At 42.6% G+C, this 21755-nt stretch overlaps 1 protein-coding gene across 2 annotated transcripts in view; it reads left to right on the top strand.

Annotated features, from left to right (window-relative positions):
* The window catches only part of LOC134345127 (neprilysin-like), a 310672-nt gene that overhangs the window by 239581 nt on the left and 49336 nt on the right, over positions 1-21755 (top strand). For both annotated transcript variants that reach the window (XM_063045312.1, XM_063045311.1), the window contains exons 16-17: positions 8356-8459; positions 18412-18470. In XM_063045312.1, coding sequence (XP_062901382.1) covers positions 8356-8459; positions 18412-18470 — 163 coding nt within the window. The remainder of the gene's footprint in view (positions 1-8355; positions 8460-18411; positions 18471-21755) is intronic.

The raw sequence follows: 21755 nt of genomic DNA, 5'->3' as shown, positions 1-21755 counted from the left end.
AGGTGAGGCAACACTTCACCTGTGAGTCGATTGGGGTGATATACTGCGTCCGGTGCTCCCGATGTGACCTTTTATATATTGGCGAGACCCGACGCAGACTGGGAGACCGCTTTGCTGAACATCTACGCTCTGTCCGCCAGAGAAAGCAGGATCTCCCAGTGGCCACACATTTTAATTCCACATCCCATTCCCATTCTGACATGTCTATCCACGGCCTCCTCCACTGTAAAGATGAAGCCACACTCCGGTTGGAGGAACAACACCTTATATTCCGTCTGGGTAGCCTCCAACCTGATGGCATGAACATCGACTTCTCTAACTTCCGCTAGGCCCCACCTTCCCCTCGTACTCGATCTGTTACTTATTTTTATGCACACATTCTTTCTCTCACTCTCCTTTTTCTCCCTCTGTCCCTCTGACTATACCTCTTGCCCATCCTCTGGGTCCCCCCCCCCTTGTCTTTCTTCCCGGACCTCCTGTCCCATGATCCTCTCGTATCTCTTTTGCCTATCACCTGTCCAGCTCTTGGCTCTATCCCTCCCCCTCCTGTCTTCTCCTATCATTTTGGATCTCCCCCTCCCCGTCCAACTTTCAAATCCCTTACTCACTCTTCCTTCAGTTAGTCCTGACAAAGGGTCTCGGCCTGAAACGTCGACTGCACCTCTTCCTACAGATGCTGCTTGGCCTGCTGCGTTCACCAGCAACTTTGATGTGTGTTGCTTGAATTTCCAGCATCTGCAGAATTCCTGTTGTTCACTTTTGTTTGACTTTTTTTTTGTATTTCTTCTTGCAAATTTATTTGATATGCCTTGCACTGTATTGCTGTCACAAAACAACAAATTTACTGACTTATTGACAATGATAATAAACCCAATTCTGATTCTGACATCACCACAATTTTCAAGCAGACTGGTTTCCTGGCATCAACCACACCTTCCTTTAAGCTATTTGAACTGTTGGTTATGTATGAGGTCAAAAAAGTAGTTCTGGTATTTGCTTCCGTAAAGTGTTTCACAGCCCAAGAAGAGAAGCCCCTTCTATTGAAGACATAGGAGCAGGGTTAGTGAATTGATTAACCAATTTTAAGTTAGTGGAGGCTACTAAGGCTCCAGACTTTCTATTTTAATTCAATTCACAGCTGCAGAATGTTTCAAGTGTTTTATAAGACCATAAGATATAACAGAACTAGTACAGACAGTTGTGAAGGCCAAACCATTGGGTATATTTAAACAATACACAGAAAGTGCTGGAGGAGCACATATCTAAAGCAGAGGATAATAGGCTCTTGATTAGTCAGGGTGGCAGATCTGTGACTCACACCACGAAGGTGCAACAAAAGATCAACAAAGCAGAAAAAAGAAACAAGAAGGGACAGCTGAAGCAACTTGATGGAAAGGTGGTTGAAGCTAGGACACCAGTCTACTCGAACGATGAATCAGAATCATGTCTATTGTCACTGACATATCTGTTGCTTTGTGACACCAGTACAATGCAAGACATACCAAATAAAATAACTATAAGTTACAAAGTAAATAGGTCAAGCAAAAAGCGAAGTCGTGTTCATGATCTGTTCAGAAATCTGATGGCAGAGGGGAAGAGAGTGTTTCTAAAACTTTGAGTGTATGAGAAACTGTTATTAAAATGCTGATGATTTAATGGAACTGTTCTATTTACCTTCTGTAAGGATGAATTCCAAGGAGTCAATGGGCTTTTCATCAGACTTATCTTGTGAACTTGCAGGTCTTTCAGGGGAATGCGAGTTTTCTGTCTTCTGATACTAATGGACAATAAAATGTCTTTGTTTTGAACTCTGTAACAGTTCCACTGGCTGTGAGTAGTCCCTGTTGGTGCTGGATAAACTGATAATAGATGAGATTAAGCCACATGTTCATGAGTTGGAACATGAAACTCCTGATGGGCAAGAGTAGAAGTCATTGGTTACTACTCAGTGAAGACCGACATCTCCCCAGTGGTCTACCTGCATGCACAGGTGGACGGGACAAGTCTGGACAGCAGTTTGACTCTGGTGTTATTACTACCATTCCTCCTGCTAACCTCAACCCATGACATGACACACACATTACCTATGATCAGTATGCTCAGTATTTCTTCTACTCGACTCTTGTGTTGGGCACGTGGCCAAGTGGTTAAGGCATTTGTCTAGTGACTTGAAGGTCGCTAGTTTGAGCCTCAGCTGTGGCAGTGTGTTTGTGTCCTTGAGCAAGGCATTTAATCACACATTGCTCTAGTGTCTGTGAGAGGAGTGGCGCCCCACACAGACTTCCAATCTGCGACTTGTAAGGCATGAAAATGCCCGACGCAGGCCTCTCGTGGTCTGAGTCGATGTTCCCTCCCCTCCCTACTCTTGGAGTATTGTATTCAGTTCTGGTTGCCTCATTCTAGGAAGAATATTGAAGCATTAGACCATAAGATGTAAGAGCAGAATTAGGCCATTCAACCCATCGAGTGTGTTCTGCTATTCCATCATGGCTGATTTATTATCCTTCTCTACCCCACTTTACTGCCTTCTCCCGTAACCTTTGATGCATTATTAATCAAGAACCTATGAACCTCAGCTTTAAATATATTCAATGACTTGGCCTTCACAGCCATCTGGGGCAATGAATTCCACAGATTTACCACCCTGTGGCTAGAAACAGAAACATAGAAAACCTACAGCACGATACAGGCCCTTCAGCCCACAAAGCTGTGCCGAACATGTCCTTATCTTAGAACTACCTAGGCTTACTCATAGCTCTCTATTTTTCTAAGCTCCATGTATCCATCCAGGAGTCTCTTAAAAGACCCTATCATATCCGCCTCCACCACCGCCGCCAGCAGCCCATTCCGCGCACTCACCACTCTCTGTGTAAAAAACTTACCCCTGGCATCTCCTCTGTACCTACTTCCAAGAATAAATTCTTGGCTAAATAAATTCCTCTTGATCTCTGTTCTAATGGGACATCCTTTTATCCTGAGGCTACACCATCTGGTCCTAGATTCCTCCATGATAGGAAACATCCTTTCCCCATCCACTTTAACTAGCCCTTCAAGAGGTTTTAATAAGTTCTTTCCTCATTCTTCTAAACTCCAGCAAAAACAGGCATAAAGCCATCAAAAGTTCCTCTTATGTTATTTCTTTCATTTTTCAAATTAGGGAATGTGCAGAGGAGATCTACCAGGATGCTGCTTAGATTAAAAAACATGTCTTGGTTCATAGTTCAAGTGTATATTAGTTCAATATGGCTTGTCTTCTGCCGAATGAACACTAGGGAGCAGCATCGACTCCAGCTTGGAAACAGCACCACAAAGCCTCCATTGGAACATACTGACTCTGTGATCATTAAAAAAACATTTAAAAACGACAATATCACCTTTGGTTGATCCCATAGAAGCCACTGCGATCAAAAGCACTGCCATCTTTCTTATGAGGAAAGGTTGATCAAGCTAGGACTTTTCCCTGTGGAGCGAAGGAGGATGGGACATGACTTGACAGAGATGTATAAGATGATAAAAGACACAGACAGAGTGGCAGGCAGTGCCTCTTTTCTGTGCAGCAATAGTTGATACAAGGGGGCATTGCTTTAAGGCAGGAGTTCCCAAACTTGACCTACCTTGTGCAGCTGGATCCTGGACTTTGTGTCAGATCACCAGCAGGTGGTAGGAGTGGGTTCCCTCACCTCCACCCCTTTGGCTCTCAATACAGGAGCCCCTCAGGGCTGTGTACTGAGCCCTCTCCTTTACTCCCTGTATACCCATGACTGTGTCGCCACCCACAGCTCTAATTTGCTAACTAAATTTGCCATCAACACTACATTGATTGGCCTTATCTCAAACAATAACTAGGTGGCTTACAGGGAAGAAGTCATTTCTCTGACACAGTGGTGTCAAGAAAACAATCTCTCCCTCAATGTTGCAAAAACAAAGGAGCTGGTTGTGGATTACAGGAGGAATGGAGATGGGCTAACCCCTATTAACATGAATGGATGTGGAGTTGAGAGGGTAAACAGCTTCAATTCTTCGACATCCATATCACTGAGGACCTGTACACACTGGTTGTGTGGTGAAAAAGGCACAACAGCGCCTCTTTCACCTCAGATGGTTGGGGAAGTTTGGTATGGGCCCCCAAATCCTAAGAACTTTCTACAGGGGAACATTTGAGAACATCCTGACTGGCTGCATCACTGCTTGGTATGGGAACTGTACCTCCCTTAATTGCAGAACTCTGCAGAGAGTGGTGCGGACAGCCCAGCGCATCTGTAGTTGTGAACTTTGCATGATTCAGGACATTTACAAGGACAGGTATGTAAAAAGGTCCTGTAGGATCATTGGGAACTCAAGTCACCTCAACCACAATCTATTCCCATTGCTACCATCCTGGAAGTGCTATCATAGCATAAAATCCAGGACCAACAGGCTCCAGGACAGCTTCTTCCACCAGGCCATCAGACTGATTAACGCATGCCGATTTGAGTGTACTCTATATTACATTGACTGTTCTATTTATTATAAATTACTATGATTGCACATTGCACATTTAGATAGAGATGGAACGTAAAGACTTTTACTCATGTATGTGAAGGATGTAAGAAATAAAGTCAACTCAATTCGATGCATTGGAACAATAGCATTAAGCAATGGTCCATGACTCCAGTTGGGAACCTCTGCTTGAAGGCAATTTGATGAAAGTATCGGGGAGATGTCAGGTTCTTTACAGAGAATGGCGATGCACTACCAGGGTTGGTGATTGAGGTAGATACATTAGGGACATTTAAGAGACTTGCGTAGATAGGCACATGGATGAAAGAGAAAAAAAAGGTTGATGGGGGAGAGATGAGTTAGATTGATCTTAGAGTAGTTTAAAGGTTAGCACAGCATCATAGGCTGATGTGCCTGTACTGTGCTGTTCTGTTTCATATTCTATGTTCTATCTTCACCCTGATACTTACCTCCATTCCCTCACTTCTAAGTGAGGAAATATCCATTCCCAGATTGTGTGAGCCAAGTAAAGTGATGCTGTCTGGCTTGAGGTTCAGATGTTCTTTCAATGACCCAATGTCTCTCCATCCTCCCTGTAAACAAAGGACCATTCACCCTTCCTAACATCTTACTGAGGCACTTTAGCTAAATGTGCTAAGTCAATGCGTATTATGGTCCTCCCCACCAACTGCCTTGTCCCTAAACTTCAAATCTCCCTTGCAGGGTCCATCCTCTCCCTCAAAGAGTCATAGAACACCACATCCTTGCACCACAGAAACAAACCCTGTAGCCCATCTAGTCCATGCCAATCTATTATTGTGCCATCCCATCGACCTTCACCAGGACCATACCCACCCATGTACTGATCCAAATTTCTCATAAAGGTTGAAATTGAACCTGCATCAATCACTTCCACTGGCAGCTCATTCCACATGCTCACCACCCTCTCAGTGAAGATGTTCACTCTCAGGTTCCCCCCTTAAATATTTCACCTTTCACCCTTAACCTATGAACTTTAGGTCTAGTTTTCCCAAACCCCAGTGGAAAAAGCTTGCTTGCACTTATCCTATCTGTACTCTTTAAAATTTTGTATACCTCTATCAAATCTCCCCACATTCTCCTGCATTCTAGGGAGTAAAGTCCTAACTTATTCCACCTTTCCCGATTGTTCAGGTCCTCACGTTTTGCCAACATCCTTGTAAATTTTCTCTGCACTCTGTCGATTTTATTGAAATCATTCCTGTCAGTAGGTGACTAGAACTGCACTTTAAATTCTGCATCATCAACATCTTGTACAATTTCAACATAACATCCCGATACCTATAAGACCATAAGATGTAGGAGCAGAAGTAGGCCATTCGGCCCATTGAGTCTCCTCCACCACTCAATCATGGGCTGATCCAACTCTTGTAGTCATCCCTACTCTCCTGCCTTCTCCCCATACCCTTTGATGCCTGGGCTAATCAAAAACCTATTTATTTCTGCCTTAAATGCACCCAATGACTTGGCCTCCATAGCCCCTGTTGGCAACAAATTCCAGATTTACCACCCACTGACTAAAGTAATTTCTCTGCATCTCTGTTCTAATTGGGCGTCCTTAAATCCTGAAGTCGTGCCCACTTTGCTAGGCTCCCCAACCATGGGAAATAACTTCGCCATATCTATTATGTTCAGGCCTTTTAACATTCGGAATGTTTCTATTTGATCCCCCCCTCATTCTCCTAAGCTCCAGTAAATACAGCCCAAGAGCTACCAGAAGTTCCCCATTGGGTAACCCTTTCATTCCTGGAATCTTTCTCATGGATCATCTCTGAATCTTCTCCAATGTCAGTATATCCTTTCTAAAATAAAATATCTGTACACAGTGCTCAGATTTATGAAGGCCAATGTGCCAAAAACTATCTGTGATGCCATTTTCAAGGAATTATGGATTTGTATTCCCAGATCCCTCTGTTCTACCACACTCCTCATTGCCCTACCGTTCAACGTGCAAGTCCTAGTTTGTCCTCACAAGGTGCAACACCTCACACTGTCTGCATTAATCTGTCATCTGCACTTGTACCCTTAAGTCTTTCCGTTCTGCAACACTCCGCAGAGCCCAGTCTATACGTTCTGCCTTGGTTTAACTTCCAAAAAATAACCTCTTTGCAGTGGTCTATGTTAAATCTATCTCTCATTCATTAGCCTATTTGATATAGATCCTGAACGCCTTGGCAAATGGCTTCTCCGTCCACCAATGTTGGTGTCATCCAGAAACACACTAAACATGTCACTTGCATTCTTATCCAAACAGCCTAATCAGAGGACAATTTACCATGGCAAGTTAAGCTATTAAGCAGTATACCTTTACATTGTGGGAGGACACCCATGCACTCTAGGGAATGATGTATAAATGTCTTAAAGACAGTGACAGATTAAAATTCAAAGTCGAACACCCTGAGATGGAATAGCATAACGCTAACCGCTACACTGTCATGGCGCCCCATGATATTTAGATGGATACAACACGGTAACAGGCCCTTCTGAGCCCATGCCTCCCTTGTGTCTTTCCTAATACATCGCAGAAAGTAGTGCGGGAAGCTGATTTTGGAAAAATCTCAAAAAAACTGTCATTCTCTCTACTGTACAATCAGACTTTGCACCATTCTGTTGTTTTTTCCCATTATTGTTGTACTTATTATTACTTTGTGTTTACCCCGTAAGCAGCATTGGCTCAAGGAGTTTCATTGCACCCTACCCTAGTGTACAGTATACAGGGCAGTATGGTAGTGTAGTGGTCAGTGTAATGCTATTACAGTGCCAGAAACCTGGGTTCAATTACAGCCGCTGTTTGCACGTCCTTCCCATAACCACATGTGTTTCCTCTGGTTGCTCCGTTTTCCTCGCACATTCCAAGGGCATACCAGTTAGTAGGTTAATTCCACATGGTGGAATTGGGCAGTGTGGACTTGCGGGGGCCAGAAGGACCTGTTACTGTGCTGCATCTCTAAGTAAGAAAAAATAATTTTATGATTCCAAGATGGCACCGGTCAACCACGGTGAGTTCTGAGGGCGACATACAGTACTTGTAAATGAACCTTGGAACTTTTAAATAAAAAATAGTGACATGACAATGAGCTAATTTTAACCTGAATCTGCATCAATAGATTATTCTGTCCATACTGTCCTCGCTGGTAAGATAGTGGCACACTCAGTTGCAGCAGCCTCTTCTGGTCCAACAAGTAGTTCAAATGTTTGACTTAAATGTATTTTTTCTTGTGACTGCATTGGTAATACAAAATACTGAGAGTTTGGTTCATTAGTTCATTGGTGAGGCCCTTGGCAGAGGAGCTGCGTGGCCTTGGGGTGTTGCATGGACCAGACCCACATGTGGCACCGTCGCCCGCTGCAGCCACCCAGGAGAGGAGCTGCCAGAGAAGGCATGGGAGAGAACAGTGGCCCAGAGGCTATACTGGAATCTGTGCTGGGTTGGGGAATGGCCCTTGCAGGCCTCCTCTCCCATCAGTGCTGCTCTCCAGTGCTCACAAACAATCTAGATTGCTTGTGTCTGCGGCCGACCCAGTGTGAGATGAGGAACTGCTGTGTACTTGTTCTTGGAGGAACATGGCTCAAGGACAACATCAGTCTTCAGACCACGTCACTCAGTGAGTTATGCTGATATTTATTTTTGTTAGCGTATGTGGTATCGTTACTATGTGCGCTGTGTGTGTGACTATTTTGCACCTTGGCCCAGAGGAACAATGTTTCATTTAGATGTTTCATTTAGCTGTTTACATGCATATGATTCAATAACAATTAAACTTGAACTAAACAGTTCCAGTGAACTTGAACATGAAAGGCGTGTATGATACTAATTGTGCTTTCTTTCTTCTTCAGTTGCAATTTTCCTCTGAAGAATATTTCAGCAACAAACTTCAAATTCTAGAGAATTCCCAGAAATATAAGCTGAAATGGCTCAGACAAAAAGTTGACAAAGAAGCGTACGTTTTCCTTTATTTAATTCTCTCATCACCGGTAATTACTTTGTAATGCTAAAATGCAGACAGTATCAGATGACAATTTTCTTCATGAATTGGTCCAGTAGATTGCAATGAGTATTGATTATTCATTCAATAGAAAATTTATTCATTTCCACCTACTAAATTGGCCACTGAATGGTTATGTCTTCTGCTGCTGTAGCCCATCCACTGACATGTGTGTTGTGTTGTACATTCAGAGTTGCTCTTCTGTACACCACTGCTGTCAAATGTGGTTATCTGAGTCACTGTCACCATCCTGTCAGCTTGAACTAGTCTGATTATTTTCCTCTGACCTCTCTCATCCACAAAAGTGCTGACACACTGCACATTTTGTTTTGTTTTTCTAAAGATTATTATGAAAGTAGACTATCACAATGGAATAAAGGAAATTACAGGGGCATGAGAAAGGAGCTTGTCCAGATGGATTGGAAGAAGATACTGGTGGGAATAAGAGCAGAGAATAGATGGCTGGTTTCTGGTTATAGTTCACAAGTGTCCCACAGAACTTAAATTGCATAGTTCTTAAATTGCAGACAGTGGCAACTATGGCTGACAAGTGAAGTTAAGGACTGCATAAAAGCCAAGTGTTACGTACCCCGTAACTGGGTTGCCAAACCAGCAGAAATGGATCACTCAGTTGGAGTCTGGATTACTAGAACTAAGAAAGTTTTATTAACGAAACAAGCAACACAGTACTCTACTCAAAAGGATAATAAATGCAACAGTTCAGCAATGATAAAACACACATGTACACAGAATTAAGATAACAGGATTAATCAAGCTCTATCGTTGTCTAGGGGTAAATGACCAGTTTCAAAGTGACGCAAAGTTCAGTTCAATTTAGTTCAGTTCAGTTCGCAGTAATCGCTGCCGTGGGAGATGGACAGTGGGGGGAAGGAGAGAGAGAGAGCAAAAATGAATGAATATTCAACACAGCTTCCACACAGACCTTCGATATTCTTCGCAATCAGCTTTCGGGCGAGCCCTTTGTGATGTCATCTGAGGTCACCGACCGTGACCCCTCCATTTCCAGATACGATCGTTTCCCTGCGCTGAACCTGGCACCCAGGCAAGGGCGGACACACGCCAGGTTCCCGCCGATCATGCCTTTCCACCCTGTGCGTTTATGGCCCGATACTTCCCACCGACTTGTGAGAGACGCACCGCTTCCAGGGTCTTGTTACCTCGGGAGTCGTGTGTGTGTTGCCTTAGCGAACCTGTCCCTTTTTATCCTCCTGCTGGGGTATCGCCTGTCCATCACTTCAAACAGTTCAGGGTTCAAAGGGGGAGCCACTCTTGACAGCTCTCTCCTTCTGTTACTCTCTCTCCTGTCCCTTCATTAACATCTCCAAATGCTGCTCCATTGTTTTCCTTATCTCTCTCTCTCCTGAAGACAGGTGGCAGACCAACTGCTGATCCCACTGGTGCCAGCACAGGACAGCTAACATCTTAATTTATGTGTATTCTCGTCACACAAGGAAAAGGGCATATTAGGTAGCAAAAGTGAGTGGGAAGTTGAATGATTGGGAAACTTTTAAAATGTAACAAAACGCAACTAAAAAAGCTATAAGATGGGAAAAGATGAAATATGAAGGCAAACTAGCCATAATATAATGCAGGATACACAAAGTTTTTTTTCAGTTATATTATTTTTCCATCCAATCTCAGTGGTTGCAGAAGTGTTGGAGTCTTTTATTAGGGATGAGGTCACTGGGTACTTGGAGACTAATAATAAATTAAGTCAAAGTCAACATGGTTTCTGAAAAGGGAAATCTTGCCTGACGAGTCTGTTAGGGTTCTTGGAGAAAATAACAAACAGGGTGGACAGAGGAGAGGCAGTGAATGTCATTTACTTGGATTTTCAGAAGGCATTTGATAAGGTGGCCACATGAGGCTGTTTAACAAGATTAAATCCCATGGCGTTACAGGAAAGATGCTGGCATGGATAACGAAATGGGTGACAGGCACAAGGCAGTGAGTGGGAATAAAAGGGGTCTTTTCCAGTTTTCCACCAGTGAGTAGTGGTGTTCCTCAGGGGTCAGTATTAGGACTGTTACTTTTCACATTATTTGTCAATGATTTGGATAATGGAATTGATGGCTTTGTGGTAAAATTTGTGGATGATACGAGGATAGCTGAAGGGGTAGGTAGTGCTGAGAAAGCAATACGATTGCAACAGGACTTGGACAAATAGGAAGAACAGCCAAGATTTGGCAGATGGATACAGTGCTGGAAAATGTATGATAATATTTTTGGTAAGAAGAACAATAGTGTAGACTATTAGCTAAATGGGGAGAAGGTTCAAACATCAGAAGTGTAAAGGGACTTAGGAGATCTCGTTCAAGACTTCAAGAAGGTTAATTTACAGTTTGAGTCTGTAGTAAAGAAGGCAAATGCAATGTTGCCATTTCTTTCAAGGGGAATAAAGTATAAAAGCAAAGAGATAATACTGGGGCTTTAGAAGACACTAGTCAGGCCGCACTTGGAGTATTGCCAACAGTTTTGGGCCCCATATCTCAGAAAGGAGAGAGTTATTGGAGAGAGTCCAGAGGAGGTTCACAAGGATGATTCTGGGAATGAATTGGTTAATATATAGTCATAGTCATACCTTATTAGTCCCGAGGGAAATTGATTTTCGTTAGTTGCCTTAACCAAGAATAGAGTATAAATATAGCATTATAAAACCATAAATAATTAAATAGTAATATGTAAATTATGCCAGGAAATAAGTCCAGGACCAGCCTATTGGCTCAGGGCGTCTGACCCTCCAAGGGAGGAGTTGTAAAGTTTGATGGCCACAGGCAGGAATGACTTCCTATGACACTCAGTGTTTGCAGTTTTGGGCCTGTACTCACTGAATTTAGAGGAACGGAGGGGGATCTCATTCAAACCTACCAAACATTGAAAGGACTAGATTGGGTGAATGTGGAGAGGATGTTTCTTCTGGTAGGGGCATCCAGAGCTAGAGGGCACAGCTTCAAAACTGAGTGGTGACCCTTTAGAACAAAGGTAAGGAAGTGTTTTTTTAAAGCAGAGGAATCTGTAGAATGCTCAGCCACAGACTGCAGCAGAGGACAAGTCCATGGGTATATTTAAGGCAGAAGTTGATAGTTTCTTGATCGGTCAAGGCATCAAAGGATATGATGAGGAGGCAGGCGTATGGGGTTGAGTGGAATCTGGGATCATCCATGATGGAACGATGGAGTAGACTCGATGGGCTGAATGGCCTAATTCTGCTCCTGTGTCATATAGTCTTATAGTGCCTGTAAATCCAAGGATATCAGCTGTTTCTCAGAGAGTCAAACCACCCGTTTGTCACTAACAATCATTCCTCAATCAAAGTCACTCAGGCTACATATCTTCCCCATTCTGAAGTTTGGTCTGAACAACAATTGAACCTCTTCGTCATGTCTCTATGCTTTTTTGCATTGAGTTGCTGCTAGATGGTTGGCTGATTAGATATTTGCATTAACAAGTAGGTGTACAGATATACCTAACAGAGTGACCACTGAGTGTAGAGTTAAATTATCCAGGTAAACAGCCAGAATTGCGTTGGCTTGTTACACTGTTCGGTCTATTAAATTTCATAAGAGGGAAATGAGACCTTTGTAGAGCAAAGAGAATGGATCAATCTCTTGGCAAAGCTCTATCAAGCTGTTACATTGGGAAAAATGATATTCAGTGCCACCCAATTCTAAAGTGATCATCACCTTTTGTACTACTTTGACCATTGTAGTGTATTAGTTAGCCTGTTGCTATTACAGTGCCTGTGACTTGGGTTCAATTCCACTGCTGTCTTTAAGGACATTCTCCCTATATTCTTGTGGGTTTCCTTTGGGTGCTCTGCTTTCCTGCCCCATTCCAAAGGCTTACAGGTTGTCATTTGGCGAGCTCTGGACCTCGGATCACTAGAATTCAAAAGAATGAGGGGTGACCTAATTGGTAAAAGATCTTGATAGAGTGGATGTGCAGAGGATGTTTCCCATGATGGAAGAGTCTAGCAGCAGATGATACAGCCTCAAAATAGAGGGACATCCTTTTAGAATGGAGATGAAGAGGAATTTCTTTATCCAGAGAATAGTGAATCTGTGGGATTCATTTCTACAGGCTGCTGTGGAGGCCAAGTCTTTATGTATATTTAAGGCAGAGGTTGAGAGATTCTTGATTGGTCAGACCATGAAGGGATATGGGGAGAAGGCAGGAGATTGGTGCTGGGAGGAAAATGGATCAGCCATGATCAAATAGCGGAGCAGACTCGATGGGTCAAGTAGCCTAATCCTGCTCCTATATCTTATGGTCTTATGGATTAATAGGTTCATTTTTCATGTGGGCAGCATGGACACATTGGGCAAGAAGGGCCTATTACTACATTGTATCTGAAAATATACTGTATAAGTGAGTTGTTCAGCCCATCCTGATGGTGACCAGTGAATCAACATTGGAAAATGTATACATTATAGGGAATGAAGATATAACAGTTCAGATTTAACAAATTATCTCATTGTATTGTCGAATTGTATAAAATTGAGGTTACAATCCAATTGCAAGGATATTTCAACTCATGTAGTAGCTGTTACCAGTTCTGCTGAATGTCTGAAATTTGGATTTATTGTTTATGACTTAAAAAAGCCAAGTACAGTCTCATAATTCAGTAAGGTCATAGAATTTCGGGATGTATACATTTCTCTGACATTAAATTGAGTCTATTGAGAATATTTAGTATAGAAACAGGCCTTCGGCCCATGCAGTCCATGCCTGCCTGATTTTCTGCCTGCTCCTATCTACTTCCTCCTGGAGTAAAGCCAGAGGGTGGAAAATCTCTTCCATCCTTGTGTTTGTTAAAACTTTTCTTAAGCGTTACAATTGAACCCACAACTGTAACTTCTGCTGGCAACTCATTTCTCACTTGTACCACTCTCTGTGTGAAGTTCCCCCTCTGGTTCTCCTTCAATATTTTCCCTTTCACCTATAACCTATAACCTTTAGTTCCAGACTCACCCAACCTCAATGAGAAAAGATTGCTTGCGTTCACCCTATCTATAGCCATCATAATTTAACTCCTATCAAGTGTCCCCTCTTTTTCCTGCACTCTAAGGAACAAATTCCTAACCTATTCAAATTTTCTCTATAACTCATTTCCTCAAGTTCTGGCAACATCCTTGCAAATAATCTGTATACTCTTTCAAACTTATTGACATTCCTGTAAGTAGGTGACCAAAACTACACACAGTACTCCAAACTTGGCCACATCAATATCTTATACCACTTCAACATATCATTCTAACTCCTGTACTCAATTCTTTGATTTATAAAGGCCAATGTGCCAAAAGTACTCTTTATGAAGCTATCTAGTGATTACACCACTTTCAAGGACTTATTGATCTGTATTCCCAGGTCCCTTTGTTCTACCACACACATCAGAACCCTACCATTCACTGTGTAAGTCCTACCCTGTTTTGTCCTTCCAAAGTGCAACACGTCACACTTGCCTTTATTAACTTCCATCTGCCATTTTTCAGCTCACTTTTTCAGCTGGTCCAGATCCATCCCCAAGCCAGAGGTTGGTGGATCTGTGGAATTTATGGGCACACACGGCTATAGAGGTGAAGTCCTTAAACATAGAAAATAGGTGCAGGAGTAGGCCATTTGGCCCTTCGAGCCTGCACCGCCATTCAGTATGATCATGGCTGATCATCCAACTCAGAACCCTGTACCTGCCTTCCCTCCATACCCCCTGATCCCTTTAGCCACAAGGGCCATATCTAACTCCCTCTTAATTATAGCCAATGAACTGGCCTCAACTGTTTCCTGTGGCAGAGAATTCCACAGATTCACCACTCTCTGTGTGAAGAAGTTTTTCCTAATCTCGGTCCTAAAAGGCTTCCCCTTTATCCTCAAACTGTGACCCCTCGTTCTGGACTTCCCCAACATCGGGAACAATCTTCCTGCATCTAGCCTGTCCAATCCCTTTAGGATTTTATACGTTTCAATCAGATCCCCCCTCAATTTTCTAAATTCCAGCAAGTATAAGCCTAAAAGTTATATTAAGTTATATTTAGATATGTTTAAAGCGGAAGTTGATAGTTTCTTGATTAGTAAGGGCATTAAAGGTTATGGGGAGAATAGAGATGAGAAGGATTTTAAAAAATCAGCTATGATGGAATGGTGAAGCAGACTTAATGAGTTGAATGGCCAAATTCTGCTCCTATGTTTGAAATATTGTGGAATACTGGTAACTCGGGTTACCAGTATGCTCCGATGTTTTATGGTGTAATGGTGTGGGCTTTTAGATTAATCAGTTGCCCTGAGCGTATGGATGAGTGGGAGAATCTGAGGGAGAATCTGAGGGGGGGGCAGGAACTAATAGGTGTGGGGAGAATAAAATAGGTTTAGCGTAAGTGGGTGCTCAATATTTGACACTGACATGATGGGCTGAAGAATATTTTTCCAATTTATGCACTCGTGTGAGGACTCGATCCCACTAGTATTCCTGATGGACATCTGAGATTGGAATTGTCTTCCCTCGCTCTTTAAATTTATCCGTAAGTGCCACTAATTGAACAGACTGTTACCATAAACACAAGAGATTCTGCAGATGCTGGAAATCTTGAGCAACACACACAAAATGCTGGAGAACTCAGCAGGATAGGCAACATTCATGGAGCGAAATGACCAGCCGAAGTTCGGGCCGAAATTCTTCATCAGGGCATGTTGCCAAGGGGCCCAAGAGCTGGAGAGTCAGCCTTCATCTTCACAAGTAAACTCACTTGCTGTGGATCATTTGATTGCAATGCTTTAAATTTTTCACATCTGATTCCTCTGTCTTTCGGTTTATGGAATGACGTTACGATGTTTGGCAGCAGGGAGGGGCACTGAAGTCAGGAGACCCATGAAACACTAGGCCCGTTTTCCAGATGCAAAGGAAATTGGGGGGCGAATGGGAGATGACAAGGAAATGATTGTAGACTTCAGGAAGGTGCAGATGAACTATCCCCCTCTGTGCATACACAGCTCCACCAGAGAGAGCATTAAGTGCACACAGTTTCTTGGAGTTCACATCATGGATGACCTCAATGTCACCTCCCTGAATAAGAAGGCACGACAGCACCTCAACTTTCTGAGGAGATTGAGACAAGTGAGGTTCCACCTCCCACCCACCTTAACTGAATTTTACAAGATCCCCATTGAGAGAGTCCTGGCTAGCTGCATCTCCATCTGGGATGAGAGCAGCCAGATGTTGGGCTGAAAGTCCTGACAAAGGAATAAGATAGAAGCTGAGAGGATCATCGGCATCTCCCGACCATCCATCAGGATATTTGTCAGAAGCAGGGCCCTTAGTATTATTACTGATCCCACCCATCCATCCAGCATCCTCTTTGACTCTCTATCATCAGGGAGGAGACTGCGATGTACAAAAACAAGAATAGTCAAGATGGGAAACAGCTTCTTCCCTCCGGCCATTAGGCTTCTGAACTCCCTGCAGCATTGTATTCAAAGTGTCACTGGTTAATTTGTTCTAATCACAAACAACAGAAAATCTGCAGATGCTGGAATTGAAGCAACACGTATAAAATGCTGGAGGAACTCAGCAGGCCAGGCAGCAGTTGTATGTGTTGCTTGAATTTCCAGCATCTGCAGATTTTTCTCTTGTTTGTGACTGGATTACTACACTGTGAAGCCCTTTCCAGAGATGCCTAACCTGAAGAAGCTTAACTCTTCCTTTAGATGGGAGTTCAGTGAAACCCTCTCTCACTGCTCCCCCTCTGTGATCTCTGCTGCCTTCCGACTCTTTGACCAGCTGCTCACCCAGACCTGCTGCCACAGCCCCATATCCTTCCTAGGAACTTGTCTTCCCTACCAGCCCTGCTGAAGAGTCTCGACCCAAAACGTTGACTGTACTCTTTTCCATAGATGCTGCCTAGCTTGCTGAGTTCCTCCAGCATTTAGTGTGTGTTGGTTAATTTCTGCTGTACCGCACAATATTTAATTTATGTTTGTTATTTTGTTTATCTATTTATTCTCACTTTCATAAGTTGTGTGTTATAAGACCATAAGACATAGGAGCAGAATGAGGCCATTGAGTCCATCGAGTCTGGTCTGCCATTCCATCATAGTTAATCCCGGATCCCATACACCTGCCTTCTCGCCATATCCATTCATGCCCTGACCAATCAGGAAAAGAGCAACTTCCCCCTTAAATATGCGCACTGACTTGGCTTCCACCACAATCTGTGGCAACGCATTCCACAAATTTACTACTCTCTAGCTTAAAAAACCTCCTCCTTACCTCGGTTCTAAAAGGTCGTCCCTCGATTTTGAAGCTGTGTCCTTTAGTTCTGGATACTCCCACCAAAGAAAACATCCTCTCCACATCCACCCTATCTAGTCCTTCTAACATTCAGTAGGCTTCAATGAGATCCCCCCCACATTCGTCTAAATTCCAGTGAGTACAGGCTCAAAGTTACCAAATGCTCTTCATATATTTACCCCTTCATTCCTGGAATCATTCTCGTTAACCTCCTCTGGTCTCTGTTCAACGACAACCCATCCTTTCTGAGATATGGGGGCCCAAAACTGTTGGCAATACTCCAAGTGCAGCCTGACTGGTGTCTTTAAGAGGTTCAGCATCATCTTCTTGCTTTTATATTTGATTCCCCTTGAAATTTGCTAATGATTCCCCATTAACAAATTTGCCGATGACACAAAGCTGGGTGGCAGTGTGAAATGTGAGTAGGATGTTATGAGAATGCAGGGTGACTTGGACAGGCTGGGTGAGTGGGCAGATGCATGGCAGATGCAGTTTAATGTGGATAAATGTGAGGTTATCCACTTTGGTGGTAAAAACAGGAAGGCAAATTGTTATCTAAATGGAGTCAAGTTAGGAAAAGGGGAAGCACAATGAGATCTATGTGTTCTTGTACATCAGTCACTGAAAGCAAGCATGCAAGTACAGAGGCAGTGAAGAAAGCTAATGGCATGCTGGCCTTCATAACAAGGGGGAATTGAGTATAAGAGCGAAGAGTTCCTTCTGCAGCTGTACAGGGCCCTGGTGAGACTGGAGTACTGTGTGCAGTTTTGGTCTCCAAATTTGAGGAAGGACATTCTTGCTATTGAGGGAATGCAGCGTAGGTTCACGAGGTTAGTTCCCGGGATGGCGGGACTGTCATATGTCGAAAGATTGGAGCGACTGGGCTTGTATACTCTGGAATTTAGAAGGCTGAGAGGGGATCTTATTGAAACATATAAGATTATTAAGGGATTGGACATGCTGGAGGCAGGAAGCATGTTCCCGCTGATGGGTGAGTCCAGAACCACAGGCCACAGTTTAAGAATAAGGGGTAGGCCATTTAGAACGGAGTTGAGGAAAAACTTTTTCACCCAAAGAGTGGTGGATATTTGGAATACTCTGCCCCAGAAGGCAGTGGAGGCCAAGTGTCTGGATGCTTTCAAGAAAGAGATGGATAGAGCTCTTAAAGATAGCTGAATCAAAGGTTATGGGGATAAGGCAGGAACTGGATACTGATTGTGGATGATCAGCCATGATCACAGTGAATGGCAATGCTGGCTCGAAGGGCCGAATGGCCTACTCCTGCACCTATTGTTTATTGTCTATTGAAATAAATGCCAACATTGCATTTGCCTTTGTTGCTACAGATGCAATCTGTAAACTAACCTTCTGGGAGTCTTGAACGAGGTCTCCTAAGTTCCTCTGCACCTCTGATGCTTGAATGTTCCCCTCATTTAGATAATAGTCCACACAATTGTTGAACTACCGTGCTTTAAATTTGGTCTGGAGAAACATTGTCTCGTTTGATGGGATACACGTATATAGTTAAACGTCAATAAATTTGACTTGAAGGGTCAAATGAGGTAGAGGAAAAGTCATTAATTTTGATCTTTCTTTGTTGTGCAGGTGGATTACAGGAGCTGCTGTGGTAAATGCATTCTACTCTTCAAACAAAAATCAGATTGGTAAAACCTTTTATTAAACCTTCCTGCTTTCAGTTTAATTTTATATTTTTTCTTTATGGGTCATGGACTCCATTCATGTTTCCAAGTAATCCACGAACTGCCCGATGACTTGGCAGATGTGGATGATGTTCCATGTTTTAGGATATGGCCCAACACTTGTGTCTGAGATGTTGAGGTTTATACTACAAGGGGACAGGTGGAAGAGGTGAACACCAGAGTTGGGTGTTCAATCCCAGTGCTGTTTGTAAGAAGTTTCTGCGGTATACATGGGTTTCTGCCAGATGCTCTCGTTTCCTCCCACAATCCAAAGAGATACCAGATAGTTGGTTAATTGGTCATTTTGTCAAGTGATGAGTCCAGATCAAATCAGATGTTGCTGGCAGCATACCTCCAAGGGTTGGAAGGAGCCCAGTCTGTACTGTATCTCTAAATAAAATCGTCAAATAAAGGAGGAATCCAATGGGAGAGCACAGTGGACCATGGAAGAAAGGGAAGGAGAAGGGGGCACCAGGTGGAGGTGATAGGCACAGTTAATATGCAGATTTCAATAATTATATATCCATTCAATGTGTGAATAAAAAAATGGCAAAGAGGTCCATATAATAGTAACAAGATAATTTAAGACAGAATTGGCTTAAAGGAAGATTGTTGCCAAAAAAAATCAGTGAGACCTGAGAGTTTGTAAAATTTCAGATTTCACCAAAGCCTCTGTCAATGTTCAAAAATGAAATGGATGGGGTCACTTACTGGGGAAGAACAAAATGACAGAGAAATTAAACAAATACCTTGAAAAGGACACAAGAAGTCTCTTGGAAATAGCAGAGAACAACAGATCTGGCTAAGGCCTGAAGGAAATTAGCACCCGTTAAGGGTAATGGAGAAGTCAACGGGACCAAAAGCTGACCCAGGATGTAATATCCTGCATCTCCGTATTTTAAACACCATGACGGTGAAGCTGGGAGGGTTGTTGTGGTGTGAACAAAGTTACTGGAGAGACACTGACACTAGTGGATATAGAAGTGTTTATGTTGCAAAAATAAGCAACAGGCATCATATTGAGACAGTCTTGGAAGAAGAGGCCTGCTGACCCAGTATTACATGACATTTTTATATGCTATAGATCAGGGGTGGCCAACCTTTTACATTCCAAGTGTCAATTTCTTCCACGCATGAGTTCAGATGCGCCATACAACCCTAGTACCCACCCCCATTCAATTCTTGCAAAAATATGTTAAAAGAGACATATATTACATTTTTACATGATAATCCAAGGTAACAGCAGGATAATTCCATAGTTACAATGTATTTACAATGCTTCCTTTGAATTATATAGTTTTTTTTTTACACGCACCTTCCTCTTTACATCCACAGACCAGACAGCCAAAATGAATGTTATCCCCACTAACTCTAGGTTGCATTCATGCATATGCAAGCATCAGACGTCTTAGTGGAGTATTTTTTTAAAAATTTGTGATTGACCCCACCTGCAGCTCCAAGAAGCCTGGTGTCCTGAGCTGCATTTTAAATTCAATTTGCAATCCCCAATCAAATCTGAAGAATGGTTGCTGTTGAAATTAATATTTGCTACACAACCTAATTCCAGAATACATAATAATTGTTATGATAGAACTGTAAGGAAGCTGGCTTTTTGGCCTACCCAATCTAAACCTTTTACCATTTACACTAATCCAAGTTGCTTGTATTAGGACCATATCCAACATCTTGCTTGCTTAGGTTTCTATTTAAATGCCTAACCTTCTAAAATTTTACCGAGTCATGAAGGCTTCGCATGTGTTGGGAGGTTCCAAATGTAAACCAAGATTTAGGAAGGAAGAGACAGAAAAAAAATGAGGTAGCTCCAGACAATTTACATTATCAATAGAAAAAATGATGCTGGAATTTGTTATTAAAGAAACGGTAACAGGGTCCATTGAAATTTTAAAAAACTGAAAAGTCAAGCAACACACAAAGTTGCCGGTGAACGCAGCAGACCAGGCAGCATCTCTAGGAAGAGGTACAGTCAACGTTTCAGGCCGAGACCCTTTGTCAGGACTGGGTCTCGACTTCGCTGAGTCCTGACAAAGGGTCTCAGCCTGAAACGTCGACGTACCTCTTCCTAGAGATGCTGCCTGGCCTGCTGCGTTCACCAGCAACATTGATGTGTGTTGCTTGAATTTCCAGCATCTGCAGAATTCCTCCTGAAACTGAAAAGTCAATCTGGATTTAAGAAAGGAAAGTCTAAGTGAGTTTTGAGTTGTCACTACCAGAATAAGTGAGGGAAAACTACTGAAGGTGGTGCATTTTGAATTTCAGAAGATCTTTGATGGGGTCATAAGATAACAAGATTTAGGAGAAGAATTAGGCCATTCAGCCCATCAAGTCTTCTGTCATTCAATCATGGATGATTTCATTCCCACTATTGTAAAGGAGAATAATACTCCATAATCTAATACAGCATAAAAAAATCCAGTAAGTATATGCAATAAATATAAACAATCCCATTTAACACTTTGTACAATTTACTGTTACTTACATAGAAGATAATGCCAGGTGCAAGTCAATGGAACAAAGCACAGACTAGATAGGCCAAGGGCCTACTTGTGCTAGTACTCCATGACTCCAAGTGTAGTATATCACCAAGCTACTAACGTAAAGACAGTAGTTGCCTTTCTGTCAACTAGCATACCTTAGCAATCAGAGTTAGTATCTGTCACACTGTGTCTTCAGACCCAGACATTGGATCACACAGAGACTCAGATGGATTAAACAAAGTAAGGAATTTTATAACCAAAAGAAATAAAACAAGAAGTGGAACTTTCAAGATCTTGGATAACTTGGCCAGAACAGCACTCGGCAAGGATCAGGACCACCAAACCCCAAGGGGTTAACATTGCCCCTTTAAAAATGCTTCAGGGCATGAAGAAATCCATGCCCAGCTAATTAAAACCCCAGACTGTTTACGAGCTTACAAGTAACCATTTTGATAAGAGGCAAAACACTAAGGATATTTACTTGGACACCTGCAAAGACCTGAGGGGAATTAATTGGAAGTATCCAAGGGCAATTGCAACTTAAATGAAAACTAGGAAAGAACTAACCATAACACACAAAAAAAACACAGAACCACAACAATATGTTATAAATACAACTAATAAAATGCAGAGAATACAAAAAAAAAACACGACTCGAGGTTGTGACAATATTCACCATGTATATCAAAGCCATAGGGGGAAAATGGGGCTTCCCTTCCTCCACCATCAACTCTGCTCTCAAACGCATCTCCCC

The sequence above is a fragment of the Mobula hypostoma genome, chromosome 4 (assembly GCF_963921235.1).
Source record: "Mobula hypostoma chromosome 4, sMobHyp1.1, whole genome shotgun sequence".
Taxonomy (NCBI): Eukaryota; Metazoa; Chordata; class Chondrichthyes; order Myliobatiformes; family Myliobatidae; genus Mobula; species Mobula hypostoma.
This window is presented reverse-complemented; position numbering and strand designations above follow the sequence as displayed.